The 16683-nt window shown below is 43.8% G+C and overlaps 1 protein-coding gene across 1 annotated transcript; it reads left to right on the top strand.

Annotated features, from left to right (window-relative positions):
- Positions 1-3151: 3151 nt before the first annotated feature.
- Positions 3152-15097, top strand: xpc (xeroderma pigmentosum, complementation group C). The gene is made up of 14 exons (XM_080014471.1): positions 3152-3426; positions 6332-6562; positions 6836-6935; positions 7083-7167; positions 7923-8080; positions 8155-8275; positions 8554-8643; positions 8830-9717; positions 10195-10355; positions 10974-11055; positions 11243-11374; positions 11820-11989; positions 12213-12306; positions 12939-15097. Exons 1-14 carry the CDS (start codon positions 3315-3317, stop codon positions 13317-13319), a joined length of 2805 nt encoding a protein of 934 aa, XP_079870597.1. The 5' UTR covers positions 3152-3314; the 3' UTR covers positions 13320-15097.
- Positions 15098-16683: the final 1586 nt, after the last annotated feature.

Below are 16683 nucleotides of genomic sequence, written 5' to 3'. Positions count from 1 at the left end.
TGTACAGTGTGTTATATGTGTGTAGCAGTATATACAGTATAGTATTCCGTGTACCCCAGTGTGGCTCCTGCCCAGTGCGCTGTATGGCTTTTTATTCCTATCTGACTGTGCTGGTTGCTCATATAGGGATGGAAGCCATGCACCGCGCTGGGAACCACACACACTGGAGTACATACACACACACACACACACACACACACACATACACACACACCCGTATGCACACAGACATGCATACATGTATTTACCAGCTCGCCCATACATATGCATTTGCTGTGTGTCAAGCAGACCATGAACTGACAGCTTGTCAGACATGTACATGCATGGATGCGAGCACAGCAGGGCACGGTGTGTGTCTGCGTGGCAGGGAGACGCCTCCAGACGCTGCACCGGGCCTGTGCTGCTCTACCAGCTGACAGACGGCTCCCTGAAGTGAAACACACTCATCTGTCACAGGAGCGAGGACCTGAACCACTGCACATAGAGAACTGAACTGAGAATAACAAAATGAAATAAAACATCATGTACGGTCAAAATAAAGTGACATTAAATGTAAGTGATAAGTTAAGTTCACTTCATCCAAAGAGTCTAATTTATCTAATTTATCATCTATCTATCTATCTATCTATCTATCTATCTATCTATCTATCTATCTATCTATCTATCTATCTATCTATCTATCTATCTATCTATCTATCTATCTATCTATCTATCTATCTATCTATCTATCTATCTATCTTTCTATCTATCTATCTATCTATCTATCTATCTGTCTGTCTGTCTGTCTGTCTGTCTGTCTGTCTGTCTGTCTGTCTGTCTGTCTGTCTGTCTGTCTGTCTGTCTGTCTGTCTATCTATCTATCTATCTATCTATCTATCTATCTATCTCTCTATCTATCTATCTCTCTATCCGTCTATCTGTCTGTCCGTCTATCTGTCTGTCTGTCTGTCCATCTATCCAACCTCAGTGTTCAGTAAAAACAAGCACAACACTGCCACTCATAGCCAGTATCATTGTATTACACTGATTTTTGTAACAGGCTCAATATTTAGAATTGAACCCAGTTTTCATCATTTTCCTTGAAAACAGCAGTAATACCATAGCAATAGCAATAGCATAGCAATAATAATATGGTTGGTATGAATATGGTTATCTGACTCTATCCCCAGCTGCACCATATCTAAATGGCCATGGTGGTTATTTTGGAGCACCCTTCCATCCTTCCTTTTCATGTTAACTGGGAAGAATGACTTGGAAATTTATAGCAGCAATAAATCAAAGGGATGATAAAGCATTTCTCTGTTCCATGCAACCTGTGTGTGACACGTTCCAGGCGGCTTACTTCACACTCCTCATGATCACGTTCCAGGAGGCTTACTTCACACTCCTGATGATCACGTTCATTTTCTACCAAACGCACAATCCTCAAGACTCTTGAGAGGAGCCGCAACGGAATAGAAAACATCCACTTTTAATGAATTTTTATTTGTCCTTCAGGTCAATGTTCTGTTATCCCTCCAAGACACTGGAATCGATGAAAGGATGTGTTGATGGCTTTGAAAAGATGAAAGAGAAAGAAGAATCAAGAAGTTTATTTTTTATTGAAAATATGAATATGCAAACATGCATGCACTGATAAGCAGTCGGATCAAACATAAACAAAATGAACTCCTGCCACAAAAATGGATTAGGGCTTAATGATTTCTAGCTCCAGAGCTACATAATCAGGTTGTCACTTGTTTTTTGACCAGTTTCAAACAACGACCGGCTGGTCAGGCTGGTCAGGCTGTCAGCATCAGTCAGCCTGTCAGGTCCATGAGGAAAGGAGGCAGGCAGGCGGAGAGGAAGGTGGGGCTAGGCTGGGTGTTGTGTTCCACTTCTCTACCTGCTCCGGTTCAGTATTCAACAGCCTCTCAGGGTGGAGCAGGAGTGAACTCATCAGTCCCTTCACTATCTAATCACCACGGTGACAAAGGCAGGAGCTGTGGTGTCCACTGGTAAATGCACGGTTGTTCCCAGTTCAGTGTTTGTCGGCTTGTTAAGAGCAGGATCCTGAGGTCACGTGGTGTCCTCCTTGATTCTTCTTGATTCTTGAGTGCCACCAATCATTAACTTACTCACAATCAGGCCTCCCCAGATAAAAATCCCTCTATTACAGTATTAACAAATCACCCTATTGTATTTATTGTATCAATGTCAATGCCAAACTTGCCCCGGCAACCTAACTAGACTGTACTCAAATCAGTGTCATCTGTTTGGACCACTGCTCAAGTGGGATCAATTAGAGCTAAACCACACTCTCAAATCAGTGTCAATGTTTGTAAAAAGCTTCTCTCCATATACTTTTGTACAGATAGGGCTTAGGGGTTCAGACCATGTCATCCTCATATCAATGTGGTTGTGCTCGTGGGTAGCTGGCACTGCAGTGTGTAAGTTGCTTTATTATTCTCTATATTATTATTTTATTATTTGTTATTGAGTGCTGGATGCCCCTGGTCCACGCCTGCACCAGCCCAGAACAGCAGTGTTGAGACACACTTCATACAGGCCTCCCTGCTATTGGTGACATTTAAGGATAAACAATGGGACAACTGTATTGAAGCATGTTCTGTCAATGCCAGAGCCCAACTTGTAAAGGGTTGAATGCAATTTGGTTTTGCTCTCATTGTTTTCACATAGGCAGCCGTAGGTAATGTCACATACTTTGCCTGACGAGTTCGTTATTTGTGCTTGTTTTTTTTCCTTTTAAATGTCTTGTCTCTTATTGTTGAGGGGCCAATAAACAAATTGGTCATCACACGACCAGACAAGACTCCAACGGCTCGTGGAAGGAGTAATCACGTGCGGTAGTGAGCTGCTATGACTGTAATCACTGCATCACGCAGGGTTCTACAGTGGGTATACAGTACTATAGCGCGCGCTGCACTCACTGCTATTGTTGAATAACCCTGTTTTACACAGGGTGTCTAGTGCAGTTTTTCATACATATTACCCGCTAGGGTTAGAGGATTACAGGTTACAGGAAACACAACACAGGGCAGTGGTGGTCAGGGTTCAGGGTTACGTTACTATTACGGGGTTACGCACACTGCGGAGGCGGAAGTGACGTCGCGGGTCGCCTCCCCATAACAACAATGGCGGCGCACGTTGCGTTACGTGTGCGCCGTTATGAAAGAGTCTCCGCACGGTGTTGACCGACGCAGCCGTTTCCTGATCGGGCACAACTTGACGTGGGCAGAGGCAACTATCCGAGCGTCGTCCTTCACGCGAAATAACGTCATTCCCGTTCACGGACGTCAGCAGCAGGAGTTGCCATGGCTAAGCGAAGAGAAGCTGGAAAGGCAGCTGCGGAGAGCGGGGTGAAGAAAGAGAAGCGGGTCAAGGCAGAGCCGAGCAGAGCGGGCTGCAAAGCCAAGAAACTACCAGGTATGAAATGATCCCACTGTTATCCCCAATTATTTATTCACCCATTTCTACTTTTACTACTACTTCCACTCCCACTTATAAGTGACGTTTAATGGAAAGACCTTTTCAAATATATATGTGTGTGTGTGTGTGTTTACATCACAGTACATAATTGTTAATATACCCTCACTGAGCACTTTATTAGGAACACTGTACTAATACTGGATAGGGCCTGCTTTTGCTCTCAAAGTAAAAGCGTGTGTCTCTCCGTCTCTCTAGTAAACATGAAAGTACCACGTTGACATTTCTACTTAAGTGGAAGCATTCAAGTACTTGCTCTTAAATATAGCACTTCAATTATTAAAAGTAGAAGTACTTGTCATATCCAGTGCCCCGATATAACAGGGCTTATAATACTTACTGAAGTACTACTGTATGTTTTTAATGCAGATCAATTCCCATGCATATCTTGATTACAATTAAAACAAAAACAGTATAGGTGGTGTCATAGTCATTTAGGAATATGAATCAGTGTAAGGTAAAATAACTGTTATATATGTAATACATAAAAAAACATAGGTAATTGCATTCAAATGCAGTGGAATAAAGCTAAAATAAAATCTCTGAATCTGAATATAATTTTACTTAAATTCCCGAACAAGGCACTTGTACTCTTTTTCTCTCCACCAGAGTAAAGTCAAACATGTGGTAAAGTTGAAGCTACGATTCGGGGTCATTTGACTCTCTTGTTTATCAGGTGATGGAAGTGAGTCTGCAGGTGCAGCAGGGTGAGTCATGTGCTTGGTTGATGGAGTCGATCAACAGGAAAACGTGTCAAGTGTCTTGAAGTGCCTGTCGACTAGTCAGTGTGTAAGACATAAGCTTATCTGCGCTGAAAATAACATGCATTGTTTAAGTGTAATAAGCGTATGATTTAAAAAAACAACAACCCAGAAACAATCTTTATTTGTCACACAACACACCACACCACAACACATGCTTGCGCACACACACACGCTTTGGATGGTGGCCGGTGAAATGGTTCCTCTGCATTTAACCCATCCTGGCTTCCCTTCCTCCGGGACCACAGCCAGGAGAAGTGGGCAGCATACGTGGACGCGCCTGGGGACGAGTGTCCATCGCTGGTCAGACGATGATTTAATATGAACAGTAAAACAGCATAAATTCAGAATTTTTGCTTTTACCCAAAATATACATTTAAAAGAGAATCACCACCAATATGACAGCAATGTAAACCACCACGGTGACAGCATTTAAGACATTAGATTGAATTGGGCCCAAAAGCCTTTCATTCATGTGTAGGCTACAGTTTGAAAATGTATATTTAAAAATCATTATCATGTACTCATTGTAATGTAAGAAAGTAATTAGCATGCTTCATATTTGCTTGTGTATTCACAATCACATGTCAAATAATCAAGCTGGCTTTTATTACATCGAGCTATATGGTAATTTAGATCATGCTACAGTATCAGAAGAAAGCCCTACATTTCAAATCAAGTTCCCTCTAATATTTTAGACCTCGTACCACGATAAATCATACGTTCTTGTCAAATTCAATATAGAGCATAATAATGTATCACAGTATGACAGTGTTTCTACGTCAAAGTACATAAGTGATAATATACACTCACTGAGCACTTTTTTAGGAACACCTTACTAAAAGTGGGCGGGGCCTCCCTTTGCTCTAAAAACAGCTGGGATTCTTCTTGGCGTGGATTCCACAAGGTGTTGGAAACATTCCTTTCAGATTCTGCTCCATGTTGACATGATTGCGTCTTGCAATTCCTGCAGATTTGTCAGCTGCACATCCATGCTGCAAATCTCCCGTTCTATCACATCCAAAAGGTGTTCTGTTGGATTCAGGTCCGGTGACTAAGACTGTTTTTGCTTTGTGACATGGTGCTTCATCATACTGGAAGTATCCATTAGAATATGGGTGTGGCCATGAGGGTTGCCCATGGTCCACATCAACACTCAAATAGACTGTAGCGTTCAAGCGAATATGGGTGTGGCCATGAGGGTTGCCCATGGTCCACATCAACACTCAAATAGACTGTAGCGTTCAAGCGATGATTGATGAGTATTAACGAGCCCAAAGTGTACCAAGAAAAAAATTCCCTTACCTTTACACCATGGCCACCAGCCTGGACTGTTGACACGAGGCAGGTGGGGTCCATGGATTCATGCTGTTGGTGCCAAATTCTGACCCTGACTTCTGTGAGCCTCAGTGGAAAAGGAGATTGATCAGACCAGGCCATGTTTTTCCAGTCTTCAACTGTCCAGTTTTGGGAGCCTGAGCCCACTGCAGCCTCTGCTTCCTGTTCTTGACTGACTGAGGTGGAACCCGACGTGGTTCTGCTGTTGTCGTCCATCCGCCTCAAGGTTCCACGTGTTGTGTTGAGATGTTGTTCTTTTCACCACATGGTGCAAAGCGCTCATCTGAGTGACGTAGCCTTTCTGTCAGCTCCAACTAGTCTGGCCGGTCTCCGTTGACCTCTCTCATCAACAAGGCGTTCCCGTCTGCAAAACGGCCGCTCACTGGATGTTTTTTGTTTTCACGCACCCGTTTCTAAACTCGAGAGACTGTTGTGCGTGAAAATCCCAGGTGATCAACAGTTACAGAAATACTCAAACCAGCCCGTCTGGCACCAACCATCATGCCACGGTGGGAAACACGGACATCACATTGTTTCCCCGTTCTGATGGATGATGTGAACATTAACTGAAGCTGCTGAACCCGTATCTGCATGATTTGATGCATTGCACTGCTGGCACACGATTGTATGATTAGGTATGGCAGGAATAAGTAGGAGTACATGTGTTCCTAATAAAGTGCTCAGTGAGTATAATCATCCCCTAGCCCCACTGTCACAACTCATCCAGTTGCCGTCTGCATCCACAGATAACGGTATTGTAGAGGAAGAGGAGCCGATCCAGAGGAAGGTGAGGTCGACATCGCACTCCACTTCTAAAACCACAACTTCCACCACCAGCAAATACTTCCATTCTCCCTCGAAAAAGGAAGAGGTAGAAGAGGGTTATGTCAAGACAGTTCCCACAGAAATGCAGTTGAAGGAAGAGCAGAATGAGGAAGAGGATGAGAGTGAGGAAGATGACTGGGAAGAGGTGGAAGGTAAGAGAAGGGCAAATTATTTTAGCCACTTAAAACTTTGTGTAGGGCATTCTTCAAGATTGTTTCTTGTTTTAATTCCAAAGATAAATCAAATGATCACAACAATATGATGGAGGAAATCTTTAGAACCAGAAAGTAAGTGTGTGTGTGTGTGTGTGTGTGTGTGTGTGTGTGTGTGTGTGTGTGTGTGTGTGTGTGTGTGTGTGTGTGTGTGTGTGTGTGTGTGTGTGTGTGTGTGTGTGTGTGTGTGTGTGTGTGTGCGCGCGCGCGCAGAACTCTCTGCGCCCCTGGGTCCAGCTGAACCAGTCCTCCCCTCCCAGTCCGTGGAGATTGAGATCGAGACTCCGGACCTCCTGCGCAGGAGGCAGAAAAAGTGAGTTGTAGAGAAACTTTATATACAGTATGTAAGTAGCAGTGCAGGGGTGAGTGTGTGTGCATATGTTTGGAATAAATTGTTTTAATGTTTCTGTGTTTTCCTGTTTTAGTAACTGCTTATTAATAACGGTTTCTGATTGGTCAGGGAGAAAAGGAAAATGGAGTTTGAAGCCTACCTCAGACGGATGGTCAACCGCTTTAACAAAGACCTGCTGGTGGACACACACAAGGTAGAAACTCAATCACGTTTACATGCACTCAATACCCTGTTTAAGCTCAATATTAGGGTGTTTACATGCATTTAGAATAATGATTCAGATTCAAGATTTTTATTTGTCACATACATATACATACTTCCATACATATATGCAGTGAAATGTAATAATATGGGATAATATGGGTAATATGGGATTACTGAAAAAGCCTGTGTACATAGTAAGTGGCGTAGCCCGGTCGTTGATACCGTCCGGGAAAAACCTCCGCTGACCATGTTCTCAGGCACATTCTTCAATATGCTCACTTCTTGCACCTATCCAGATTTCTTTTTATATTTAACCCCCCCATCAAACTCGACACAAAAACGCTCTTACTTTCTGGCCAAAGATAGGCGTGTTTACCAGCGGTTGCCATGTTGTATGTTGTTTATCTACCCAAACAAATCTTTCCAGGTCAAATCCATGCAGCAGAATAACTGGGTTTTTGTGGCACGTGCACTTTTTGAGGACACCGATCATATCCAGGTTAAGGTGTTTACAAGCCACAAATAAAATGATTGAGGAGAAATCCAGGTCTGTTAATCGGGTTGTGCTTATGCCGATTTCAAGCTTAACTCAGGGTTTACATGACAGTTAACCAGATTATGATCGGCTCATTCAAGTTAATGTAAACTCACTCGCTCACCAGCTTGGTTCAGAAACAGACAGACAGAAAGTTGAACGCTGACCGCCTGCTTATTTGTATTCCTGGCTGCTGATGGGTCCTCCAGGTCCACCTGATGTGCCTGATAGCCAGCGGGATGTTCCGGAACCGATTGTGCAGCAACTTGGACCTGCTGGCCATCACTCTATCCCTCCTGCCGACCCACTTCACCGTGGTGGCCAAGGACCGCATCGACCACAACTACCTCTCCGGACTACTCGCATGGTTTGTTTGTTTGCGTTTTTTAACTCAAATCGATACGTATTATTAAGCTGTTAACGAATTAACCTCTTCTCCAGGTTTGGGCGCACGTTCACCCTGAACCCCAGTCTTCCACGTGAGGAGCACTCGGACCCGCGGGCCCTGTTGGAGAGACGGCTGGCCAGTCTCTCTGCCAAAGACCACCAAGAAATGACCTATGTGAGATAAACTACTCATGTAAACTGAGATAAATTACTAATATAGACTACTAACTATAGTATATACTGTATACATATTACCTCCATAGTAGTCTGTATACACTGCAGAAGAATACATTACAGTCTGTTTCAATTATGACACAACTGAACTGCTGCACGATGCTTTAGAATAAAACAGAAGAGAATCTAACGCAGAATAATAGAATGTAATACCAAACACAGCAGGACAGGTGTCTTGGCAATGACCTTTGACCATTGGCCATATTGTGTTTCCTGCAGTTGTTTCTATTGGTCCTGAGGTCTCTGCAACTCTTCTGCCGATTGGTCCTTTCTTTGCAGCCAGTTTCCCTGAAACTCCCACCTGCCAAGGTACTGATCATCTATCGAAGTCAAACTCATTAACCTCTATGCCTTGGCAAAAACAAATATTTCAGACCTCTCTGCAAAGTTTTATGCATTGATTCCAAAATAAATGAGTAAATAAGTCTTCCAGGCAAATAGTAAATGTCAAAAGGAATCACCAAAGGGCCAAAATCTTATCCTATCTTTCCTCAGGGTAAAAGCTCTCAAAGCACTGGCCCCCTCAGGAAGAGCCCTGCTGGCCAGAATGCCTCCAAGGAGCCTTCTTCAGGAACCAAGGTCTCCCCTGGAGCCAAGAGAGCTGCTGCCCCTGATGGGAGGAGCAGGGGAGACAGGGCTGGAAAGAGGGCGAAAAAGAGGGGAACAGCAGAAGAGGAAAAGGAGGAAGAAGAAGAAGAAGAAGAAGAGAGGCCTGTGAAGTCAGTAGGGCAGAGACCGAAGAACGCAAAGCGTCGCAGCGTCGCCTCGAAGGTCAGCTACAAGGAGGAGAGCAACAGCGAGGGGGAGGGGCTTGGTGAGGGGGAGGAGTTTAGCGAGGGGGAGGTCTTTCAGGGGGTGAGCGAAGATGAGAGTGACGATTCCGAGTTTGAGGCTGAACGCAGGAAGTGGAGGAGTCCGAAGGGAGGGAACAAAGTCAAAACGAAAAGCGGTGACGCGGCACCACCAAAGAAGAAGAGCGGTGGAGGAATAAAGAAGAAAGAAGAAGAAGAAGAAGAAGAAGAGTGGGAGCAAGGAGAGGAGGAGAGACGAGAAGAAGAAGAGGGCAAAAGGAGGAAAAGGAAAGGTGGTGCCGGGACAGACGAGTGGCTGGAGGTGTACGTGGAGAAGAGCGCTTCATGGGTCTGCGTGGATGTGGAGCACGGTGTGGGGAGGCCGCAGCTCTGCTCCCAGAATGCAACGGTGCCCGTGACGTACGTGGTGTCGGTGGATGGTGAGGGGCACCTGAAGGACCTGGGCAGGAAGTACGACCCCACCTGGATGACATCGTCCAGGAGAAGGAGGGTGGATGAGGAGTGGTGGGAGGAGACGCTGCAGCCCTTCCTGAAGCAGGAGGACGAGAGGGACGCCAGGGAGGAGAAAGAGGTGAGACAGCTGAGCACACGCACACACACTGATACCTCCCTGGTTTCCTTCCATGTCAGCCACACGCTGCCGTTGCCATTGATCATGAAATCGCAACCGTGACATTTCAGTTTACCATTAATACCATTGTCATACAATTAATTGTAATTTACTAGTTATTTGTTCATTTTTTCCAACTATCCCAGGATAAGCTGATAACTGTCATAATACATATTCCCGAAGCATTTTCTATTGACAGTGACAACATTAGAACATCAACATTTGGTTGATTTGTCTCAAACCAACTGTAAACTCACCTAATTCGCATTCTGTTCATTTCAACATTTCTAACATTGTATAATATTATTTTGACAGTTGGATGGAAACGTGTCATGTCTTAACCGAGCTACAAAATGATTACAGTCTTCTCAAATCATTCAAAACGAGGGAATAATTGTGACAAGAATGAAGATCACCTAAACCGTGTCTGTGTCTCAGCTCCAAGCCAGGCTGCTGGACAAGCCGCTGCCCACCACCGTGTCCCAATATAAGAACCATCCTCTGTACGCCCTGAAGAGACACCTGCTCAAGTATGAGGCACTCTACCCCCTCACTGCGGCTGTTCTGGGCTACTGCAGGGGGGAGCCTGTTTACTCCAGGTCAGTCAACCACAACAACATGGCAGACATTCCATACTGAGCTTATACCAGAAAAGCTTCATTCAAAATGTCAGGGAGTTGATTTGACATACTTTTAGTTTTGCCTTACTAGTTCATTGACTAGTTGAAGACCGTCGCAACAGTTTCCCAATTTATTTCAAAATAAAATATTGCCATATGTGGGAGGGCCCTGGGGTATGATTTATGTAGTAATGCACTAATTAATATATTGATGAAATATTCAAATATTATTTACAAAAAATATAATAATAAATATCATTACAATATTTTTTGTAAATAATATTTGTATATATATTTATATTACCACGTATTTTATTAATTATAATGATATTTTAATATTAATAATGAATGAATAGATGTAAAAAAGTTAATACATTTCTTTTAATTTTATTATTATTATTATTATTATTATTATTATTATATACAGTGGAACTTTCTGTCATTTTCACAAACTTGGTAATATGCTTAAAATAACCAAATAAAAATGTTTCAAAGACATTTTCAGCCTTTTCGCGGATCTGCCAGAACTTTTGACAGCCGTGAATCGTAACGTGAGATTAAAGATGTTTTTTTAAGTGTTTAACTCCTGTTTTACAGGGATTGCATTCACACGCTGCACTCCAGAGACACGTGGCTGAAGGAGGCTCGCACCGTCAGGCTGACGGAGCAGCCGTACAAGGTGACGCCATCTGTCATAACTCTTCGCTGTTGGTTGATGTTTTCCTTTCCTACTAACGTGTTTTCAACCGTATGAACACGATTCACCAAACCTACATGAGAGTGTTGTGTGACACAGCCAGGAGACGGGGTTGTCATGTTTTATCACCTGCGGTGGTTAGAGTGTGCGCCTTGTTTTCGTCCTGCAGATGGTGAAGGGCTTCTCCAACCGTTCCCGTAAGGCCAGGATGATGACGGAGCAGAAGGAAGAGAAGGATCTTCCTCTTTTTGGGGAGTGGCAGACGGAGGAATACCAGCCTCCTCTGGCCGTGGACGGAAAGGCGAGCGAGTGTCCGGGTTCAAGTCGTTTAAAAAGCTCCTCCGCCTCCAGTTCTCTGGTGGAGATGGAGGGGCACCATGTCTTACGGGGTTCTGTTTGAGTTCTAAACTATGGAGGAAGGTTTTTCCTGAACTGAATTCAATCCAAACAATGAATGAAGTTGTTTGTCGTGCTCTGTCACTGGGTCATATTCAGTTTTTTTATAAATGTTTTCCCAAATCTTATCTCCGCCCAGTTCTACTGGTGGCCCGTTGGAAGGACCGCTTACCCGGGCTTTACCAACCCCAGCGTGTTTTAGTAACTAGTGCCGGCGTTAAAGTAAACTAAGGAAGCATGAAGAGTGAAGGCCTTCATGCGGCCCTGTTTCCCATCATGCACTGCTCCAGCGTGGCCCTTTGCATAGCTGAGCTCAGAGTGACTTCTGCACGGTGTCTCCCTCTGGGCAGGTTCCCCGAAACCACTACGGCAACGTCTACCTCTTCAAGCCTTGCATGTTACCGCTGGGATGCCTGCACGTCCGCCTGCCCAACCTGAACCGCGTGGCCCGGAAACTGAACCTGGACGCAGCCCCTGCGGTCACCGGCTTCGACTTCCACGGAGGTTACTCCCACGCCGTGTAAGACGACCAGCTGGCCCCGCTGAGAAGGAAGGAAGGAAGGAAGGAAGGAAGGCTGCTTGATGGGAAGAGCTTTTTAAACCTCTGTCTGTGTGTGTGTGTCTGTGTGTGTGTCTGTGTGTGTGTGTGTGTGTGTGTGTGTGTGTGTGTGTGTGTGTGTGTGTGTGTGTGTGTGTGTGTGTGTGTGTGTGTGTGTGTGTGTGTGTGTGTGTGTGTGTTTCAGGACTGATGGCTATGTTGTGTGTGAGGAGCATGAGGAGATCCTCAGAGCGGCTTGGTTGGAGGACCAGGAGCTTCAGAAGCAGAAAGAAAAAGAGGTGTGTGTGTGTGTGTGTGTGTGTGTGTGTGTGTGTGTGTGTGTGTGTGTGTGTGTGTGTGTGTGTGTGTGTGTGTGTGTGTGTGTGTGAGGAAGGGCAATGTTTAAATTGTAAATCTGATATATATATATATATATATATATATATATATATATATATATATATATATATATATAAATGTTTTATTTTCTTGTTTAAAAGTTGCTAATTAATTCCTATTGATTTAAAGGACAAAATAATGATACTTTGCATTATTAAGCATCATCTTGGAGGTGTGAGCACAGCAGGGTTAGGTCATCATGAATGAAGTCATGCAGCACAGAATAGGAAGTGGAATAATGGTTATTACTTGTGGAAGTGTAAAGACATTGGAGTTCAAAAATATTCATGAATGATTTGACAAAACCACGAGCTCCAAAGCAACATGACAGACTGCAGCCATTTTAAAATCCTCCTGACTGTCAAAACATTGCATCATCTATATAAATCAGATTTTGTGTGGATTTCAGTGATGATGTCATTGTTTTGATCTCCTCCGTCTCAGCGTAGTATTTGCAGTAGTATTTGTTGTGCCGGGTACGTCGTGTCCTCTGCTATGAACAGATGCGTCTCATCTCCTCCTGGTTTTCCAGAAGCGGGAGAAGCGAGTCGTCTCCAACTGGACTCTGCTGGTGAAGGGCCTCCTGATCAGGGAGCGTCTACGAAAACGCTACGGGATGAGGGCCCCGGGCCCCGGAGGAGCCGGGGTCTCCGGCCAGACTCCCACCCAGGACGGAGAGGGCGCCGGCGGGCTTTCCTCCGACGAGGAGGGGGCGGTCAGCGAGGGCCCCCCAGCTCCGTCCGCAGCCCGGGCTCTGGCCATGTCGTGGCCCCGGAACATGCAGCAGCAGCAGCAGCAGCAGCAGGAGAAGGAGGAGGAGGAGGGAGGGAAAGGAGGCGCGCTGAGGAAGAGGAGCAGCAGGCGGGAGAAGAGAGGGCAGGACAAGCTTTTGTTTCCCTTCGAGAAAGTGTAACGTCGGAAAAAGCCAAAAGCTGAATGACGCCGCTGGTTGTTGATGGATTGGGGCCGAAAGAAGGAGAAACTTTCTGTCGTTGGATTGAAAAATCGGTTGAACGGTTTGGGACCTGATGTACTACCGAGTGACGTAAAACTCAATATGTTGGGCGTGGTCACAGGAAGTGTTTTTCTCAAACTGTCACTAGAACTTTACATAGAACTCCATGTATCGGCACTGCTCTTTGAAAACACTGCAGCTGGCTGCTTTTGGGTTTTTTCAGCAAAGACCACATGATGTCAACCACTGACCAATCAGGTGAAAGACAGCCGTAGATACCTGTAGATACCTGTAGCTATCTCACCTGTCGGATCCGCTACTAAGGTTATAGACTCTTAAAACACTCCATGTGGTCTCATCCATTCTGCCTGTTGTACAGTATAAACCATGTCCATATATGAACGACGCCGGTGGCGTCTCCTCGGTGCTTGAATGGCTTTTTGGTATTTAAGCTCCATGTTTCCCTTAAATCCTTTGTGCCATTTCGTCACCCCGAGTTGATTTTTACCCGATGTGGTTTCCGGGAACAAAAAGGATTGCTCCCACACTTGTAGGATTGTACAGTAGTAACTTGTAGGACCAGTTGATTATTTTCTGTCTTAGTTCTCTTTGTGTGTTTATCTCACATTGTTAAATTGATTGACAAGGTTTCTCCGTCGTAATGTCACCGTGTCTGTTAGAATCTCACCCTAACTGCACCGATTGGAATTTACATGTTTTTGTACAGAAGATATTTTTCCACAATATCTATGAAAGCTAGTAATAAAAAACAAGTACTATTTGAATACTTATTACTTATCATTTACTACTTATGAAAATCAGCTTCGTCTTTTATAACAGTTATTAATCACATTCAAAATATTCATAAATTCTTAACTATTTAACATTGGCAGCAAGATCAAGTTTTTTATGATACTATTTTTATTTTACAATATTTTAAGAGGAAACTGTACAAAGACAACGTTCCAGTTTGTTAAATTGCTTAAGTAAAGGCAAACGTGTGGCGCATTTCAGATGACAGTAAACAAAAGAGAACCACGCTCCCTGGTTATAGGTACCAGAATCTACTGTCTAATCCAAACATAGAGTTAAACACTAGCTGTAAATTGACGTATAAATACATTCTAATCACATGCAAAATTTGTTGACGTAATGATTCAAGAGGTTTATTTGTCATATACATACTTTCATACATGTACACACTTTCATACATATATGTAGTGAAATGTCTTTGCAACGTATCCAGAGATTATGCACAATAATGCACAATTATGCACAATTAATTGTAAGTCGCTTTGGATAAAAGCGTCTGCTAAATGCAATGTAATGTAATGTAATAAGTACTAAACCGAACACAACATCTAACCCAATTCCTACCTAGCAACTAAGTGAAACTAACTGACTCCTCCAACGTAAAGCAGTTAGTGAAAGGAATAATATCAATAAAATAAAGTAAGACTCAGAAAGATAACCCAGAGTGGGCCTACAAAATAGAAGGGAGGAGACTTATGTATCTGGGATAGGCTATTTGTATATACAGATCTGTGCAGTAAAGTGCATGTGAATAAAGTGTGTATGGAGATCTACATAACAGTATACAACAGTACTACACAGCAATACAGTAACACCGAACAGAACAGCAATACAGCACAGTACTTTTAATCACAACTCTGATCAACAACGACACTAAGATTAAGTGTTTCCAATACGATCCAGATCAAAAGTGGGTCAGATGAATGAAGAACAACTGATTACTTCTTGAAATGTCAGTATTTTGTCATAAATACTTTTATAAAACTGAAAATGAAATTTTTATTGTATTTATTTATTGTCAATGATACCTGCGCGGTGCATCAGGGGTCCGCGGCCCACACTTTGGGAAACACTACTCTATTCTACTTCATTTATATTTATGTATGTGTGTATATTTATGAATGGCCATGTCTGAGAAAACAGAACATGGCAATTAATGAACACACCAGCAAGCACCCATCCTACTTCATTTATATTGTTGAGCTCCTGTTCTATTTAATTTACATTGTATTTATGAGCTATTCTATTTCAATCATTCTATTATGTAGTAGTAGTAGTCGTAGTGATGTAGCGTTACTGTATACTAGTAGTAGTAGTAGTAGTAGTAGTAGTAGAATTGAGTGGTAGTGTAGCAGTTATTGTATACTAGTAGTAGTGTTACATTACATTACATTACATTTCATTAAGCAAACGCTTTTATCCAAAGCGACTTACAATTGTTCAAACAGCGATGGACGCAGCCATCAGGAGCAATGAGGGGTTAAGTGTCTTGCTCAAGGACACTACAGCATGCTAGAGGGGGAGCCTGGGATCCAACCAGCAACCTTTAGATGACTAGACCACCAGCTCTACCTCCTGAGCTACCACCCCCAGGTAGTAGAGTAGTAGTAGAGTAGTATTAGTATTATTATTATTAATAGCAGCAGTGGCAGTAATACTAGTAGTAGTAGTAGTAGTAGTAGTAGTGGTAGTAGTGGTAGTAGTACCTGTAGTTGTGACTATTTTCTGCAGGAACACGCCAGCCTTCTGCAGGTAGTTGAGGGGGAAGCCGCCGATGCTGGCCCCCGGCGACTCGTTGCTAGGGGCGGAGCCTGCCGGCGGCTGCCGCGGCATCACAGGAAGTGGAGCGGAGGGGGGCGGGCGGACGCTCGGCGCCGGCTTCTCCTCCCCGCGGGGGGGAGGAGGAGGAGGAGGAGGAGGAGGAGGAGGAGGAGGACGCCTGAGGAGGAGGAGCAGGGAGGGACATGATCCTTACTCCTCATATTATAACGTTACCTTTTAAATCATACATCCAATGATAGTATTATTACATACATGAAAATATTTGAATCTCAATTTCCCTTTTTCTCTCTCAGTTCAAAGGACGTTATTAATGTGGAAAACATGCAGTAACCCAGTACAGTGATACAGTATGCAGTAACCCAGTACAGTGATACAGTATGCAGTAACCCAGTACAGTGATACAGTATGCAGTACAGTATGCAGTAACCCAATACAGTGATACAGTATGCAGTAACCCAGTACAGTGATACAGTATGCAGTACAGTATGCAGTAACCCAATACAGTGATACAGTATGCAGTCACCCAGTACAGTGATACAGTATGCAGTAACCCAGTACAGTGATACAGTATGCAGTAACCCAATACAGTGATACAGTATGCAGTCACCCAGTACAGTGATACAGTATGCAGCACAGTATGCAGTAACCCAGTGCAGTGATACAGTATGCAGCACAGTATGCAGTAACCCAGTACAGTGATACAGTATGCAGCACAGTATGCAGTAAC

This window comes from Zeus faber (genome assembly GCF_960531495.2).
Source record: "Zeus faber genome assembly, chromosome: 15".
NCBI classification, from domain to species: Eukaryota; Metazoa; Chordata; class Actinopteri; order Zeiformes; family Zeidae; genus Zeus; species Zeus faber.
This window is presented reverse-complemented; position numbering and strand designations above follow the sequence as displayed.